The following is a 19,248-nucleotide window of genomic DNA, read 5'->3' as shown; positions in this document are numbered from 1 at the left end:
ATGTCAAATATGACAGAGGAGATGATTTAGCCCTAAAAAAATTAAACTGTAGTTATGCTTCAAGGCCTTTTATTAAAATCAGAAAGAATATTGAGACAAACAGATTATATAGCCAGTGCTAATGAACATGCAAAGTAAAATGAACATTTTTTCTATTCGAGTTCCACCATGCAACAGTTTAGTACCTGTCAACTGTTCTGTGATCAGCTGCAGTGAGATGCTATATTTCTGAGCCTGCAGTAGTAAATATTCTTTATGTGTTTCTTTAGTCTCTACAGTGTGAAAGAAGGAGCCCAGGGAGGTTTCAGGATAGGGTTTGAAAACTGTAGATATGTGAATAGTGCTTTGAAGTATGGTAAATTTTTACTCTTTGAATTAATTAATATAACTTGGAATATACAGCAATGCTTACCAGCAATGCAGATACTGTAATTGTTAATATCCTCAAAGAGCTGCTGCATGCTATCTTACTGCTTATGACACAGAACCAAATAAAAATTAGAGTGTTATGAGAAGTTGTGATACAAAAAAACAATCTCTCTTCTTTAAAAATAAAGGGAAACTGTAGACATATGCACACACCCAACCACAGAAAACTCAGCTATAATAGGCAAATTTATTTAGCATCTGTCTTTCTATAGTATTTATAACTGACAACAAGCCTACTTAAATTCATTAATGATTAAACTGTATGTGTTAAAACCTTCTGATTCTTAATAGTAACACAATTTTGAAAGGAGTAGTTTTAACAGAACATTTGTCTCTAAAGGATGAAAATAAATAATCAGAATGTTATTTTAAAGTAAAATATCATAGTTGTATTTCATACCAACATGCTGCCACTGAGGGGCACTCTTGTCTTGATTCAACACCTTTGTCTCTGCTCTGGTCCAATCTAGACCTATATAAAAGCATAATTATATTTTTAAATATGCCAAAAATTACCTTTGAAATGCATAATTCTATCAAGATTTACAGGTGTTGAGGAAAATGGAAAAACAAACAAAAAAAACATTAAACTTGCTTTGACCATTTCTGTAGTGATTGGTTCAAAACGATTGCAATATTTAAGCAAACACTTTATTTAGTACTTTAGTTACCAATGTATATTGAATTTTCGGAGGGAGCTGAAATTCTTTTATCTATTATTTCTGAATTTTACAGAGACTTCTTGCTTTACAGACATAATGAAAGAAAGATGGATTTCCTTTCTTTCCAGTTATAATAAATATGCACTGTATTGGTGCATGCTGTGTTGTACCTAACACATGAAGTCCATGCATGACAAAGAGTGGACCGTTTATAGGCTTGATAATTATGTCTCACAGTATTTTGGGACTTTTTTTTTATCATCTATTTAACAATTTCTCGTGGTTTTAGATGAAAGTAAAAAATGTGAGAAAAAGATGAAAGCATATGCTCATATATTGAGAAATCTTAAATCTGTCTTTACAGATTTAATGTCAGTTTTTAAAAATAAGAGGGTCTTCTCTTATTTTTATATCTCTGAGCCTGAATATTTTGCTCAGAACTGTAGTCCTGCACAGTCATCATATAGAGACAGAGTTTCACTTTTTGTAGTATTTCAAGTCCTAAAACCATTTAAAACTTTAATTAATCTTACTAGAGAAATACCTGTGAACCAGTGTTGCATGACTATGTATTTAAGATACAGCCTCTGATGCTCCAAATGATTTTGCTTCATAAAAGAAGCTTCTGTATCTTACAGTGATGCACATTTTTTTCCTCTTCCTCAGTCAGTCCTTCTGGAAATAGTAACACTTGTTAATCTTTTGCTGTGAAACCCTCAAAGCTGACAATATAACAAAGGCATCTTATCCCTCTGTAACTAAAATTTTTCAAATATGTTTTTTTTTTTTTTTTTAATGGAACACTAGCTATGGCTTAGTTTTAGACATTCACAGAGGATTTTGATTTAAAAAAAAAAAAACAACCAAATGTGTTAAAAAATAGGAAAAAAAAAAGTAAGTAAGCAATAAAATAGCACAAAGTGCTTCTATAGACAGAGATATACATTCTATACTGTGCAGGGCTATACAGCAGTCCCAGCTATAAACTGCTTTAAAAAGTTCAGGGACGCACAGATAAATTTCTCCTCCCCCCTCTGCCCTGTATGTGAGAACTGAGCCACTCGTTCTAAATCCTATGAAGGCCTCTTACACAGATACTGAGTTTATATTGCTTGAAAAGAAAAGTAGTTCATAGTGTGGTAGACATTCTTATCTTGCTGTTACACACACAAATCAAAAAAACAAACAAACAAACAAAAACCAAAAACAAACAACTGCTAAAGAATTATGCTTGAATGTCTTAAAAGCACAAAGAAATTGTGGAAAAAAAGAAATATAGGAGGCCAGAACTTGGCAGGCAGGGACCTATGTTGAAAGGTAGTTGAACACTAGAACTCATGCAAGCAGAGAACTCTGCAACTGGTCTGGTGCAATGTAAGATTAAGCTATGAGGAACCTTTTTGAGATATGATCTTTGAATATCTGTGCAGTAGATTTTACTGCAAAAAGAGTATCTGAGGCTAATTGTAGGAAGAATTTTTTAATTTGTATAACTGCACTATATTTTCCTTCTCTTAAATTTTGAATGTGATTGATCAGACACTATCCTTATCCAGGTTTATTTATTTTTATTTTCTCATTTTTATTTTTAAACTTTTGGAAAATACAAATGAAAGTTGTGAAAAGAAAGCCCAGTGAAGTGCTTCATTTTAATCTGAAGATTAAGTAACTTTGCATTTCTGATGACGTCTTTTACACATCAATTAAATCTGCATTATCACAATCTTTTTTCAGGCTCTTTTAAATCTTTTAATTTTCATCTGATTTTCATTTTCAATCTGATCCTAGCCATATTAGTGGTGGTACAAGATTTCTGTTTCTGAAGGTAGAGAATGCTGTTGTTACACAGTCTCAGCAATTGCCCATTCTACTCATTTGTTCTGTCTCATCTCTAACATATATTTAATAGTAAGAGGGGCCAGAACTACCATCCCTTATATGTTGTTATAGCATTTAATCATAATTGGTTGACCTACAAATATGACAAAAATATAAATATTAAATTATTCTAACCTGTAATTTCATAAAACAGCTCATTCTAAACTGGTAGAATGATATTGTATGAAAAATTGTACAACTCTAGTCAGATTGAATGTCTGATTTATAATTTCTGATAGAAAAACAAAAACAAACAAAAATGAATATGCAAACCATGTATAAGTAGAATATCAGGCACAACCTAAACAAAAGCTGTTTTGTATAGGCTTTGCATAGGGTTTTAGAGACTGAACCCATATTAACTGTGGCTCTCAATTTAATTTGCTCAGCTTTCCATATAAGATGTTGAAAAGTTACAGTTTTCTGAATTTAAAATATCTGTTTTTATTGCAGCTATATTTTACTGCAGCAGTATTTTGTTCCTAGCACAGCATATTTCTCTCTAGAGCTTCCTAGTTTTGTTTGTTTCTTGTCTGTAGGACAAAACAGAAGACTACACTTTTCCTCAGTGCCATCTGGTTTCAGCAAAGTTTGGATCTTGATGGTCCAAGAGGGCTGTGTGGAATCACTTTAACACCTTTCAGATCCAATATCAAGATTAGTGAAGGATTTTCTATGCTCTTTTGTGTGGTGTGCTCTGTTTTCTGTTTAGTACACACAATACAACAGCAGCAGAAAAAATCTGTATGGAATTGTATTAAACCTAGGATTGTCATATAGCACCGGACTAATAGTTTTGAGCCACATCATCCATTTGACGTACTTCTAGTTGTAGCAGGCAACCAGGATGTGTTAAAACAGTGAAGCAATTGAGACTTGAAAAGTTCAAATGGTTGCCAGATGCTGGAAGAAAGCTACCTGTTAATTTTGTAATTCAGAGTATTTTGTTGTTTAGTACACTCTGTAGAAGACCTGTTGCCTTGTGATTCTGTGCCATACCTAGAAAAGCAGTGGCAATGAGGTGAAGTGATATTAGCTTATGTTGTGTGTCAGTCACTACTTTTTGAATTCCCTTAGAACAAAGCTAATTTTTTTTTGTAGATTTTATAGCTCATTTGCTACCCTTCATACCAAGATTCAAGGAAATGCTTGTAGTACTTCATTTTTAAAGCTTCCATAATAAACTCAGTGGAATTTTCAAATTAAACAAGTGATTATGTTTGATTTATGTTCATACTGTAAATCAAACATTCTGGATGATATTGGTGGCTTAATAGCACAATCACATCTCTCTCCACAGATCTCATATCTAGATGGGGAGCAATGCTAATGTTCTTAGTGTAGAAGTTACAGGTTTCACAACACTGACAGATAGTAGGCTGACTTTATGGGACATTGTCTCATTTCCATGTATTACCACATGGAAAGGTAAAAAATAGAATACCTAGAAGCATATATTTGGGAATGATGAGAAATGAATTCTGTTCCCATTCTATTGACGGGAAAGACTAGAATAATTATGTACTACTGTTGATTAAATTGCAGATTATCTTGATTTTAGGATATGCTTTTATGGAAAATAAAATTAAAATTCTGTCTTTATGTTCCAAATCACTGTAACACAGTAACTTAAATGTGTAGCAGGTTTACTTGGCTATTAATTGGTTCTACTTATGCCAATAATTCTTATCAAGCGTAAGATATACCAGTATGACTAGTCCTGTTGTAATTCATGGTACTATACATGTTATCAAGCACTGGTCTTGATAATTAAAAATTTATAGGACTGGAATACCCATATATATGATCATCACTTCTGAATTTTAGTTAAGAAATACTGATTTTCTATTATTAATATCGGCAGTCTGACACTTGCTCAGGCTTTTGAAGAAAGTAAATTGAGATAAAAAATAAATATATTTTAGGATATTGAGCTTGGAAATCTTGTTACTATGACTAGTAATAAAAGAATGCTTCAGTATAGCAGGAGAAAAGACTTATTTGTCTTTCTAAATTTCTAGAAATGCTTATTCTATATTTTATGTCAAAACAGAGGAAAAATTATTAGCAATGGTATTGCTGCATCATTTGAAAACATCAAATACTTAATACTACTCAGTGAGTTGCAAAAAAGCTTTCTTGATTACAGCTGCAAACCAGCTGATGAGTAGCAAAGCTAATCTGTCTCAGCCTGAGCCTTTAAGGATAAAAGATGAATCTGTTCAATGGGGACAGTGAAAATTTGACCTGAATAGGTCTGAAGTTCATATGTAATTTTATTGCCCATTCATCCTTTTTTTTTTTTTTTTTTTTTTTCCTTTGCTTTTCATCTTTGAATACATATTTGTTTTTAGGAAAAAACATGGTATTTTCAAATATGGTTCAAATATAAGTTAAGGCAACAAACATGCAAATAGAGATTGCTGTTGTTAAGAAGTAGCATCTGGAGAAACTCAGCTTGTTTATACTGTTGAAGATCAGTTGTATAGGTGAAATCTTGGGAAATAAAATGGCAAATGAAAACAACTAATTCTGTCAACAACAACGACAACAAAAATATAGGTACCTAATATGCTCCTTTAAAAAGTTTGCTAATATTTAGAAAGTTTGTTATTTGGGTATTGTGAAAGTTCAAGACACCCAGTAAGAGGTTAAGATACTAGTCAAGTCACCCTACTAATTTTTTCATGGTTCCATCTCCCTTCATACCTTCTTCCCAAGCATGTTAATGTTTTCTGAAACAATCTTACTTCGAAGACTTAATTATCACTTTGCTACCCTAAACACAATGTCACCAAGTGAAGAAGGGTTTTTCAGAATCTAAAAAATTATGATTGCATCATTTTGTTTAATATTCCTTCCCATTTGAGGACTCTCTTGCATGGTTGTTGGACTAATTTCTATTTTTGTTTTTCTTTTTAAATTAAAATCACATTTAATTTTCTTGACTCCTCATACACATGTTAATAGAGGAAAAAAACAGAGTGTAAACATTAGTTAAATGCAATAATACCTCAGAGAGAAATGAATCTATTGGTATTGAATTGCTGGTGAAATTACATGTTTAATCTTAATTTATGAAAATCCATCTAATGGTGAAAGCCTGTTAGTTTTTTATTGTCTTTGAACAGAATTAAAAATAATATAAATTTTCAATGAAGAATGCCAAGCTTCCAACCATTAGAGAAATTAGCTGTAAATAAATCACATCAATTCAGGTTGCCCAGTACACAAAGCACCAAAAGCTATTATTAAAAAAAAAGAATATTTTATAAAATGTTATGGCTAGATTAGTGTACCTACCATTCCCCGTAGTTTACTAACGGTCATGTATTAGGTTAGTAATATAAACTATAATGTATGTAATTCACATGAACCTGAAACGTTTAAGGTATTGTTTAAAACAGAAAAATTATATTTTTTCTAAAATATTATATGCAGATCAAACAGCCATTATTTGGCAGAAATAGAAGCTTGTCTTCTTTGAGCAGGTAGATGAATCTTTCCACTCGTGGTATTAAAACTTCAAGATGACTTCCTCATAGAAAGATGTCATCCACTAGCATTTTGGTTTTCCTTCACCTGCACTATAAACTATTTTTTGTTTGTTTGTTTGTTTTTATTGGCCCAAAATACTTAATACTTTTTTTTCATGGAATTTATGTGAAGGACTCCAAAGAAGGGAAGTTATTATGATTCACTCAAATTAATTCAGGGAAGTATCAACATTGCAAAAATCCCTGGTTCTATTAGGGTTAATACTCTCTGGAGTGAAATCCCTGAGTTGTATCAAGCTTGAGGGCTAAAGAGAGAACTCTTACATATCCTGTTAATTCAATGTTCTTTCTACTTATATTTTTCAAGCACTACAGAGCTAGTCCTTCATTGAATATTTTGTTCAAAGAAAAAGGGTCTGTGGCCTTGGTACCTAGATTTGGCGTTCTTGTCAAAGGCCATTTTTAAATAAGAAACCTACCCCTCTTCATACCCTTGAAGCTTACACTGAGCAAGAGCAAACAGAAAATATTTTTTCTTACCTGTGTTTCATCTGCTCTGCAGCTTTTTTGCTGAGTAGAAATATTTTGAACTGAACTGTTAACAATCTCACTGTAAAAACAATTGAAATGGGAATGTAATGGCTTCTGTCGTATTTATCTTAAGAGTATCCTGGGTCCATGTAGAACAGGAACCTTTTAAACAACATAATTTACTTTGCAAATCTTACCAATTCTAAAGTAGAATTCCAATGAAGAATTTATTATAAAACTTTGACAAGTGCAATGATTTTCCCTTGCTGTCTGTGCCTGGATTTAGTAAAGTGCAATGTATTTTACCTGCATTGTTGCACTGAGACAGCAGTATAGTATTGAAATTCAATATATTATTGAATTCAGAAAAATGAACTTAAGCTGCTTTCATGAAACTTAGGTTGAAGTATGGTAAAGATTATGTGACAAATTTGTGAAAGAACACCTGATAATTAGACAGAAGATACTTATATTAACATAACTGCATGATCATCTAAATCTATAGCTTTTCCCATACGGTAATGCTAAGATTTTTCATTATTTCTTAACTAATGCAATCTTTTTGAATCTGAACTTTTCATATTAGTAGACCCCTTGTACTTTGAAATTAAATTTCTGAATTTAATTCTGAATTAAAAGTCCGTCCTTCCCATCTGATTATTATAACTTGAAGGAAAACCAAATAATTACAACTGTCATTACATTATTTTTCAATTAATTTGGGTGTTGTATCTCAAATTATTAGATGATACTTACCATTGTCATGTACTTGTCATTCAAATATACTAATAGAAACCTGTAATTGATCTTGTAGTTTGTATTGAAAGTATCGGAGATGTATTTATTTATAATATTTCTAAAGTTAGTAGACCTGATTCAAACGTAAGTTATTAATTTATGTGTTTTATGTGGAGGTAGGAAGATAGTACTATACTGTAATTTTAAATGTAAAAGATAAAAGGAGGAAAAAAAATCCAAACCAACAACCTCCCCTTCACCATCCCTCAGCTTTTCAGTTGTTGTGAACCTAACAGCACCAATCATCATTTGAGAGAGGGTGGTCATTGATGTGTGAAACTTTTTTTTTTTTTTTTTTCTTTAAGCTGATTTTGGTCTTGCAAAACAGAAGCAAGAAAACAGCAAACTCGCATCAGTAGTGGGAACCATTCTGTACTCCTGGTAAGTACTACTGCATACATCATAGTGAAATGATTTCCATCTTCATGGTAATTTTTTTTAGAGCAGATAGGCAAGTTGCAATGGAGTAAGGTACAAGGCGCAAGTTACTCACCCACAGCTACTCTGTCCTAGCTAATTCCCAGCCTATTTTTCAGTTGCCCTTTCTTGCATATTGGTATTGGTACTGTGGGCTAGGTTGGTGGAAAAATGAAATATCTGCAGTTCTGTAATAACTTATTCATCTACCCATACCCTTAAGAATAAAGAAATGCATTTCCAAGGAATAAAAGGATGTATGTAAACAATATGAATTAATTTTAGTGGCTCTTAAGGTAACTGTGGTGTTGGTGTTCAGTTACATTGTATATGTACACAACTTAACTTCTGAAAATTACTTGAAGTTTTTACTAGTGTATTTGTTTTGGATCAGTAGGTATTTGGTTTTAATAAAAAATATTATCCATAGTTTCAAAATTTCAAAGTTGGGAAAGCAGAACACATACTGTTTGTAATTTACGTTTAGTAAATGCAGAAATGACTACAAAATATTACCTCAGACAATACATTCAATGTGCAGAATGAGCTGTAGTTTCCTTTGTCATCCCATTTGTGAGCAAGCAAAAGTGAGCAACCATATTGTGTTAATTTTACATTACCAATATAGCTACCTAACTTCCTAGATTACTACTGCCTTGTGTTTTGTTCTCTCAAGAACATGGAATAGATGACATTTCCTGTCCCAAAGGTTCACCTCAGTATGTCTATAGCATGTGTAATTTACAGCACTTATCTGCATGTCAGATTGTCCCAAACACATTTGATTGTGGGCAGGACGGAGTTTATTTTTGCGTTGTATGATTACAGCATGCCATCTCACTGAGGTCACTGTATTGCAAACAAAAGCAAGAAAGTGTAATCTAGGTAAATATGTAAACAGTGGAAAGCACTAAGCCTGAATACTAATTCACCTAATAGCAGTTGATGTGTTCTGGGCCTGTCATTTACATTCAGAATTTCTGATGATTGAAATTCTAACATCAGAAATTAATTCAGTAATTGCAAATCAGTACCAGAGTTCTGGATCTCTCTTCCAGTGCAAAATTATTGGTTAAGCTTTGCCTGCCCTCTCTTGTTTTATTATGTATTTAAAATGCAACTAGAGAACTGGAGAACATATTTATAATCTCAGCTGGAGAACTGCAGACCAACTATTCGTTGTTCCTGCACAGGCTTGTCCCAGCTTCTTTGTAACACCTTTTTTATATACACCCCCTTGCTGTTCCTTCTCTTCAGAGCAACTCTGTTGCTTCTGATCAGGGTTCAGCTTTCTAAAGTCAGAACTTGGCTTTCTTCATCTATGGACTTTATGTTGCTCTTATTTGCATTACTGTGAATTCCCATTACATTTTTTTACAGCTCCTGTAAATAAAGTGGAGTTTATTTGGCCTAGGGAATTTAAAAACAACCAACCAAACCAAACAAAAAATACAGCAAATGAGAGATACACAAGCCAAGAATGTTGCACAACATGCTAACATGCTGTCTTTAATAGCATTACTGTTTTTGTCAGAAGTTTTCATTTACAAAATACCTGCCAATCAGGAGAAAAACTTGACACAACATTATATCCTAATAATAATAATAATAATAACATTGAAGTGGTGAAATTTTAAATTTCACCTAATATCATCACTGTGGCCGTGGCACTGCCAGTATCTTTCTCAGACATTTATAAGCCTTTTCTGATGCCAGTCTTCTTCAATCTTCTTTTCTGCTGTGGTGACCACATGTGATGGCCATGTACCTATCTGAATTCCTGGCCCATGTGCTTGTAATAAATTGTTAAAAGTTCCAGTGAACCAGTGGTTCTTCCAAATCACAAGTGTGGGTCAAGAACTCAGACTTTCACCAGGTGAATATAATTCATATTGTTGCTTTTGAAACTTGTGCTTGTGATGTCCTACTGCCAGAATGGTGGTGATTGACACTTAATCCCTTAGTCACTAAATCTAAAATGGCTTCAAGAGTTAGCCCTTGTAATGTGTTGAATGTTCAAGTCCATACTTTAAAGACTAATGCGTATGCTGCTGCTGCTTAGTGAGTAAAAGACAATTGCAATGCTGCCTTAATTGCTTCCCCAAATTCTCCTGAAGCATAGGACAAGCCATTGCTGATAGTTTGGATAGTTTAGTTTAGCAAGGTTTTGGTATAATTAATTCCATATAACCATTTTCTAGAGATGAGTTATAAATAAATAATAAAATTGATAATAAAAATTGATTTTTGTTCACTTACAACTGGGCAGAAAAGTTGTCTATGGGAAGTTAATGTGTTCTTTTAAACATGTTGTGGGTAAAGTGTCTGCAGGTTAGAGCAGTATTAGGAAGTGTCAGGTTCCAAACCATATACCAAAGGTCCTCAGGGTCACTGAGCTGTAATTTTCGTGTCCTGTCAACATTGATTTTCTTTTTCTCGTGTTCAATTCTGTACCAAATCTAGCTGATGTTGTTGGGTCTTTTCATATTTTAGGTAATTATTATATTATAATTTATAATATATATATATAACAATATGCAATGTATATTATTATATATATTCTATAATCATATTATAGATAATTATTATTTGAGAGTAGCTCTGGAAATCTGTTGTAGACTTAAATATATATATATATATATATATATTAATGTTTGCTTATACCACATTTATTATTATTCTCATACCCTGTCTTCATACATGGAAGAGTGCATCAGAGCTAGGATTTTGGCAGTTCTTTTTCTACCTCTTTGACCACTTATTTAGAAGTAGGCATGAAGATAACATTTCACTGATACATTGCAGCCTCTCAGTAAGTGATCTTTTGGGGCATTTGCTGTCAGTTCTATTCCACAGGCGAAATCATGGAAGCAGTGATTCTTGCCTGTATGCAGTCAGAAGACAGAATGTGGATAGGATACCGATGTCTTTTTATTTAAAATGTATACATGAGTAATATTTAAAGTGACAGGTAAACCACTAAAGTCTTTCCAATGCCATAATCATTTAAGAATGTTAAAAAAGTTTTGCAAACAACTGAATGCACGGGTTTCTGCATTCCAGGTACATGGCTAGTACTCTGAATGACAGAGATTTTTTGATATAGAAACCTGTTCACATAGAATGAACTGACTGAATTTTTTCAACACAGGCAATGAAGCAAAAGTCAGAGAATATAGACTTAATCAGTGCTTGAACTAGTTTATTTTTATTTTTGGCTGATTTAAATAGAGGTGGAGGGCTATAAAATAATCAAAATATTGGGAATTCACATCTAACAAGAACAGCATATTCCTGCAAAAGCAGGAATTAATGTTCCTTCTGAAAAAAAAGGAAAGGGTGGAGAGAAAGAGCTATGAGGCAGCATTGTCATTTTAGAGTCACAGAAATTGCTTTCTTCTAAATTGATGGGAAAATAGTTCTGGGTAGTTTGAAATGCAGCCTGTCCTTCTTGGAGCAGTACAGAAACAAAACAATAAATGTCAAAATAAGCAGTGTCTGATACTTATTATTGAGACTTGGCTCTACAGCATTATGCAAAGTGGTTTAGATAAAAGCATATCTCTGTGTGTACCAAACATTGACTGTATTTGGTGTTGACTTGTAAAAGGAAGTCCCGAATCCATTTGCTAATGCAATTTGACAAAAACTGAGTCTTTCTAAATAACACCAGACACTGTTTTATGTTTAGAGAGGGGATTATACAATTATGCTTTGTAATTGTGATGTTTTAAAATTCTACTTCATGCTATTTTTATTCTACTGTCATACTAATTAAATTCCTCTTAATTGGTTATGTCCTTGAATTAAAAAATCCAGCAATGCGTACATTTAGAATACAAAATATATTAAATGGATTTGTTTACACTTAATACATTAAAAATTGAGGAAATGAACTGCTTTAGGGAATTGATAATGAATTCTGAAATGTTGTTCCAGCTCATAAGTCACCAGAAACAATCTGCTAGAAGTTAGTGGTGACAGAGTCTTTATTATCAAGCTGTCTTGAAAGCCTTCCCAGAAGAGAGTGCAAACTGTAAATGCATGTAGAGTACAATGTTTCCTTCCATGTATTCCCACCATTTATTTGTTTCACAAAAAGGATCTTCAGTTTATGAAGGGGGTGCAACAAAAATAGACCAAGACATGTAAGTAAAAGTTAGTTGAGTCATGATTACAACTGCTTTTGCATTTGTATATGTGTACAGAAATTTTAGAAAAACTCTAGGAAAAGCTGTAAATTTTAAGGTTGGGATGCAATATAGATTCCCATCATAATTCCCTGAGGACTTGACTGATTTGGAAAACTGTTGGGAAAACATGAAGAAGAGCAGACCTTTCAGGCATCATTAAAAACTAGGTAAGAATGTTCTACACTAGTAGGAGTTTTAACATGATGTTTCTGAAACATCATTGTATTTCCTGGTAATTGTAATATTGTATTTCCGTCCATCATCCTTTTAGCTGTGAAGGAGGATTCCTGGATCTTAATTTGGAGTAAACACTCTGTATACTGTATTATGTTACCTAAGTTTCACAGAACATGTGGCTTCTGGAGAACATTTCCTGGTTTGATTAGAAAAGAGGTGGAAGTTGAATAATCCTTTCAGTATATTAATACCGCATTTTTATAAGAGGATCTTCTGAAAGTTGATTAATTCACTCTGAAAATGAAATATAGCTATGAAATGTAATTGTGATGTTGCAGTTTTAGTTTAGACATAGGTTTATAATAAAATGTGTCAGCAAAAAGTCCAGTGCAATTTGAGTGGGAATCCTCATGCATAGTATAGCTGAGGACAGGCAGGTAATACTGTCTGTATACTACAGCACAACTCTGCATAGAACATTGTTTCATTATGAGGATACCATTGCTAAAAAGAGAAACTGTACATGTATGAACTTCAAGGAAGAACATAAAGAGTAGTTGACAGTGACTGACTTATAGAAAGACACCTAAATGCCTTAATTTTATATAATTTTTATTAAGTAACAAGTTTGGCTAAATAGCAGCTGTCACCTCACATTTGAAATATATTCGACACCACATCCAGTCTCACACAGCATTATGGAATCATAGAATGGTTTGGGTTGGAAGGACCTTAAAGATGACCTCTTTCCAACCCTCCTGCAATAGGCAGGGACACCTCCCACTAGATCAGGTTACCCAAAGCCCCATTCAGGCCTGGCCTGAATGGGGCTTTGGGTAACCTGATCTAGTGGGAGGTGAACACTTCTAGGAATGGGGCATCTGCAACTCTAGGCAGCCTGTTCCAGTATCTTACCCTGCTCATAGTAAAGAATTATTCCTGATATCGAATCTAAATCGTCCCTCTTTCAGTTTAAAATTACTCCTTATCCCTCTTTATACGTGGGAGTAAAACTGGAGATGATGTAAAAGAAAAGAAAAGAAAAGAAAAGAAAAGAAAAGAAAAGAAAAGAAAAGAAAAGAAAAGAAAAGAAAAGAAAAGAAAAGAAAAGAAAAGAAAAGAAAAGAAAAGAAAAGAAAAGAAAAGAAAAGAAAAGAAAAGAAAAGGCATAAAGATCTTTGTACTGATTTCTGGAATAACATTCCAGTGGAGATGATGGAAGTCCCTACCACAAAACATAATTTAATACTACATTGGAGAGAATACAGAATTGGAAAGAAAAAAATAAATAAAAGAATGTAATATGTAATGACTTTGTAAACTCCATGATGAATTTAAACTGCTGTCTGAAAGAAAAAATAGTCTACCAAGACAACAGATTGTAAACGTGTTTCTTGGAAATAATTCTTTATGTAGAACTTGTATAACAATTATTTTAATATATATTAATTATGTCTTTTGTCTCAGTGGTTTAAGACTTTTAATTTATAATACCTTTGGAACAGATCATAATGATTGAACTCTTTGTTAGAAAAAAGATTAGTCATTTCATCAAACTATGTTATGAGCTTGTAAGTATCTTCTAGTCCAATGATATGTGTATTTATTTGCTAGAATTATTTCTCTTATTTTTCTTTTAAGTAACGTTAAATGAGCTATGTGTTACTTTGACATCTGAATTGCAGGACTTGGAATACTTCTAGTGTTTGTTCTTTCTGGTTCCCTACTCCCTATTCTCTTCTATCTTAGATTTCAGCTGTATTAGTATCTTTATAGACCTTTACAGATTCTAAGTCTTTATTGTTTCTTTTTCTGCTTTATTTGTTCTTTAGTACATGGTGTGTGGATTCAAATTCTAGTGCCATTATACATCAACTTGCTGTCTTTGATGTTTCCTTAATACTGTATTTGCTGTTTTTCTATATCACTTGTCACCAGTTAAATGTGTTTCCTGTTTTCACTTGGGTCTTGAGCTTTAGTTTCTGGCATGGCTTTTGTTCAGTTGCTTGCTTTTTCATAGTAGACAGATTTTAAAATTCTGTCAAGGGTTGGTCAAACCGCCCTAGTTTTCCCTTGTTTTGTTCTATCCCTTTAATTCCCCTCCCCCCTCCGACAGGTTCGTGCATGGAATAGTTAGTGATTTTTCTGTACATTAGCTATTAGGAGGAAATTCTTCGCTCTGAGGGTGGTGAGGCACTGGAACAGGCTGCCCAGAGAAGCTGTGGATGCTCCATCCCTGGAGGAGTTCAAGGCCAGGCTGGATGGGGCTTTGGGCAACCTGGGCTGATGGGAGGTGTCCCTGCACGTGGTGGGGGGGGGTGGAATGAGGTGATCTTTAAGGTCCTTTCCAATCCAAACCATTCTATGATTCTTCAGTGGTAAAATCAGTGAAAGCACATAGCTTTCTAACAATAGGGTTCTTGAACTTTATGGAGGCATTATTAGAGTAAGCACAGGAGCAGTGAGAGGCCATGTCTCATTAGAGAAATGTTAATACTGGTTTTTAATTGTCTGCTGTCCTCTTTTCACCATTTCTATCTTTGTGTAGTGGTAGGTTGACTATTTATTTCAAGGAATGGCGGGCCAGATGTGGCCCAAAAAATGCTGGTGGCAGCATTAGGTATGCCAGTTATATGACTCAAAGAACAGCCAAGTCAAGAACTAGCTAGCAAGTGGGAGAACGAATATTTGTAATACTCTTCCAGGATAATTGAAATACAGTGAAATAATTAGAGTTGGAAATAGGATAAGCATCTTAGTAAGAAATGCTAAAAAGGGCCTAGAAGAACGAGCTGTTTGTGTTTGAGTCATCTGAAAGCAGAGCAGCCAGTAGTCTTTCCTTCTGTTTCCTCTCTTAGCATGAGTGACCATATTTTCTGCTTGAGATGTATCGACAGTCTTACCAGGGTCCTATTTAAAAGGGACATTGTGTTTCAACTGAAGGAGGGGAAAGGTTAAAAAAAAAAAAAAAAAAAAAGATTATTTGCTAATACTTGAATAGTTTTTATGAGTTTAACCATCTGGAGTTAAGCTGCCTTTAATTATGTTGTTCACAATGGCAACTGGTATTTTCCACACTTATAGTTCTAGAGGCTCATTCAAAAACTGGGGATCTAATTCAAGTCAAGCAGTTAGATGACAACTGAAAGTGATGGAGAAAAATAGTCACTTCAATAATGAATTTCATCCCATGTGTCTTAAACATCCTTATCTATTTTAGGATGAGATGAATCAACCTCTTGACATGCCTTTCTCTCTCCATTTGCTGCAGAGGGAGCTGGAGTACTAGCTTAGCATAAATCTAATTTACAGGAGTTTAAAGTTAGGTGAAATTAACACATGTGAAATCGGTAATTCAGGATTTATGTTTATTTTAGAGTTGCTATACGATTGGATTAATTACTGCTTGTGGTCATCTTCTAGCACATAATTGTTTTCCCATGTCTCCCTTTCAATTTTAAATATTCATATGATTTCTCGATAAGCTAGGTTATTTGTACAAAGTACACTGCATGAAGTTAATTCTGGAAGGCATATTGCTCAATAAACAAAAACCTTGACCATTTTTAAACATCCAAGTTTCTGTTCCATAGATAAAAGGAAAAAGAACTTTTCTTTTGTTGAGCTGTTAAGACTTAAGGCCATTCCTCAAAGTATTTTATGTGAAATTGTAGTTGCAGTTCACTGGAAAATGTGTCTGGTTAGAAGAAATCAATTCTTAGAAGTATCTGTCAGATGCATGTTATGAGTACTTTTTAGGATATGAATGCTTCGGTTTCTATGTTCATGGGTAGCACTTTGCCACATCAATTTATCTACAGCATTTCTGTTAAAACTGACAGCTTGACATTCTTCTACATATTTTTGTATGCATAAGAATACTACATATGTGGACCAGGTAGTGATACTTGTCTTTAGTAATATCCATAAAAAATCACATTAAAGGGAGATTTTTATTCTGTAGGTTTCAGAATCTGACTTATAACTTCTCTTGCTGTTTTAGACCTTGTTCCATGATGTGTCTGAAGGAATAATAGGTATAAATTAGAACTCTGATGTGTTTTTCTTTTTTTATGCTTCCTGGAAGCTCTGCATGTAATACTAAAACACTAAACTTCATCTTGATGATACTTTGATTTTTCCTTACATTTACTCAGAGATACATATGATAATCTTGAAAATTCAGTCATAAAACCATTGGAAACAGCTATGCATGTTTTGAAGTTAATTAGATGCCATAAATTTATGGTTAATGCTGTAAATTTTATGGCATTCTTCAGTAATACAAACATTACCTTTGTTAATAGAGCCTGCAAGGCTTTTTCAATTGTTGTTGAAAGAAGTAAAAGCCTAGAAACATGTAGTAGTTTTACACATTGATAGCAAGCTTTTTTTTTTTTTTTTTTTCTAGATCAACAGATACAGCATGCAGACAAGAAGGCGAAATTCAAACTGAATTGTATCATTATGGGATATTTTCCCAACAGGTCTACACACTTACACACTACAGGCCCCAAAATATCTTTGAGCAGCACTATATATGTATGTTGATACATGCATACATGCAAATATGCGTATGTATAAATATGCACACAAATCTCTCTCCCTATAAAAAAGCGACTGTTGATACTTGAAGAGAAGTTGGTTTTGTTTAGAGAGCATAAGGTAGATGTCATGTTCTTTAAGTTTAATTTTATGTTCCACATTGTCAAATTAAGCATAGATTTGTTTATCCAGGTAACAGATTTCTGGCATAATTATATTCAAACAATGTTGGTATCTTCCTTACTTCCAAGTACGTAAGGAGAATTTTTGGCAGATTTTTGGTTCTACTACATGCCGCTGATACTTAAGCAAAAGACTTCAACATTGTACTTGCTGGACTACCACAGAGAATGTTGACAGATGGAAGTTTTAGAAGTGCCTTAGAACATCTGAAAGGGTGTCTTTTGTGAGGAAGAAACTTTATATATATATTTAATAGTTTGCAAGAAAAAAATAATCATTTATAGAGAGAAACATATATACAAATTAGTAGACAATGTAATAAATTATAATTACTTGAGAATACATTTAGCAATAGAAAATTGTGAAGGCAAAATTTCAAACTAGTTTCTGAAAATCCTGTTCCAGCTTCGTCATCAAGGCATAGACAGAATATCCCAAACAGGCTTCTGTTAAATTCTTCTTATAGGTGAGAAATGCAAATAGCTTTTAACAATTTTCACAGAAACTCTTTATTTAAGCCATCAGTTGTTTGGCTCCTTTTCTTTCTTTTGTTGCTTTAAGTAGTAACTGTGAACCTACAATGCTGAACGTAACCGGTAACTTACAGCAAACTGTCCAGAGAAAAGTCTGTGACAAGCAGCAACTGCTTTTCTGTTTTCCTTGATTTCTTTCTACAAAGGTATTGTGATTAGCTTCTCTTTCCAATCCCCTGTCCTTCTGTGATTCAAAGAACTGATTATAGAGTAGTTAACATTCCTATACTACTCTCAGGACACTCACTTTTGTGTGAGTATCCTGCAGCAGTTTAGTAAAATGTAGGGTCTGTCATGTGAGTGGAAATTTAAGTTCTTTCTTCTACTTGGCTGTGATGAGTTATACCAACAACTAATGACAACTAAAAAGATTATTCACAACAAACATTATTTTATAGATAACTTAGTAAAGATATCTGAATATCTGAAGCTAATAGAAGCTGCAAAGACTCTTTTAGTGTTTGGAAGGAAAAAAAAAAAAGGTATATAGCAAACTTGTCCATAGGAGAAATGGCAATATGTAGATGTAGGGGAGGAAGAATAAAATAAGCATATTTGATACTCTTCTAGCGTATAACTATTTTCATCTCGGGTAGCTTCCTGAACAAGATATGGCTTCTATGCATGAGCATTTGTAGAACCAACAATACAACTGCAGGAATCTTCATCTTCCTTCCCGTCTGGACGCCAACCTGGGCAATCCACCTTGGCAAGGGAAGTTGGACACGATGATTTCTTGAGATCCCTTCCAATCCTTACCATTCTGTGATATGTGATTCATCAAACTGTAAATAATTAATTGGAAGAATGATAATGATAAAAAGCAATAGTTATCAGTCATTGTTAAAATCTTCTGCAGCAGTGTTTGCTTCTTATTTCTTTTCACTTTCATTATAGCCATCAAATTTTCTGGGAGTTAGTCTTGAAGAATCATTCTTAGTTCATTTAATCCATAACTGTCTAGCTGAAGTCATGTCTCATTTGAAGATGCTCCTTGGGTGTATTCTTCATAGGGTGACATACACCAGCCCTTACTTAACTGCTGTCAGAAACACTTAGACCAGTAAACACTGTACCAAGACAACTCAAGTTTGGTTTATTGAAGTTCTCTGCAGCATGGGAAATCTTCACTTGTGTCTCATGTAAAGTCAGCCTGATAGTATTGACAACATTTCTTACAAGCCTTAGAAGCTCTATAAAATTAATGCTATTTTGAAACTGTCATTCTTTCGGCTCCTTCCTTCCTTCCCCTCCAAATTCAGAACTTTTTCCTTCATATTGGAACATTTATCCAGTAAAAACTAATGAGACCATGAAAGACCATACAGGTTAGTTATCTTACAGGATAAACCTTGCAGGATAGTTATCTTTCGTATAGGTACATGATAGTACTAATGTATCAGAA

General features: G+C 33.6%; 1 protein-coding gene across 14 annotated transcripts in view; it reads left to right on the top strand.

The window, feature by feature from the left end:
• The window catches only part of NEK10 (NIMA related kinase 10), a 122,222-nt gene that overhangs the window by 25,183 nt on the left and 77,791 nt on the right, over positions 1-19,248 (top strand). For all 14 annotated transcript variants that reach the window (XR_014316789.1, XM_082752103.1, XM_082752098.1 and 11 more), the window contains one exon: positions 8,101-8,176. Coding sequence is in view for 13 of the 14 variants with exons in the window: in XM_082752103.1 (XP_082608229.1) it covers positions 8,101-8,176 (76 nt within the window). In the remaining variant the exon portion in view is untranslated. The remainder of the gene's footprint in view (positions 1-8,100; positions 8,177-19,248) is intronic.

The sequence above is a fragment of the Aythya marila genome (genome assembly GCF_965140915.1).
Source record: "Aythya marila genome assembly, chromosome: 2".
NCBI classification, from domain to species: Eukaryota; Metazoa; Chordata; class Aves; order Anseriformes; family Anatidae; genus Aythya; species Aythya marila.
Note: the sequence above shows the minus strand (reverse complement) of the source record. Positions and strands in the feature narration are given on the sequence as shown.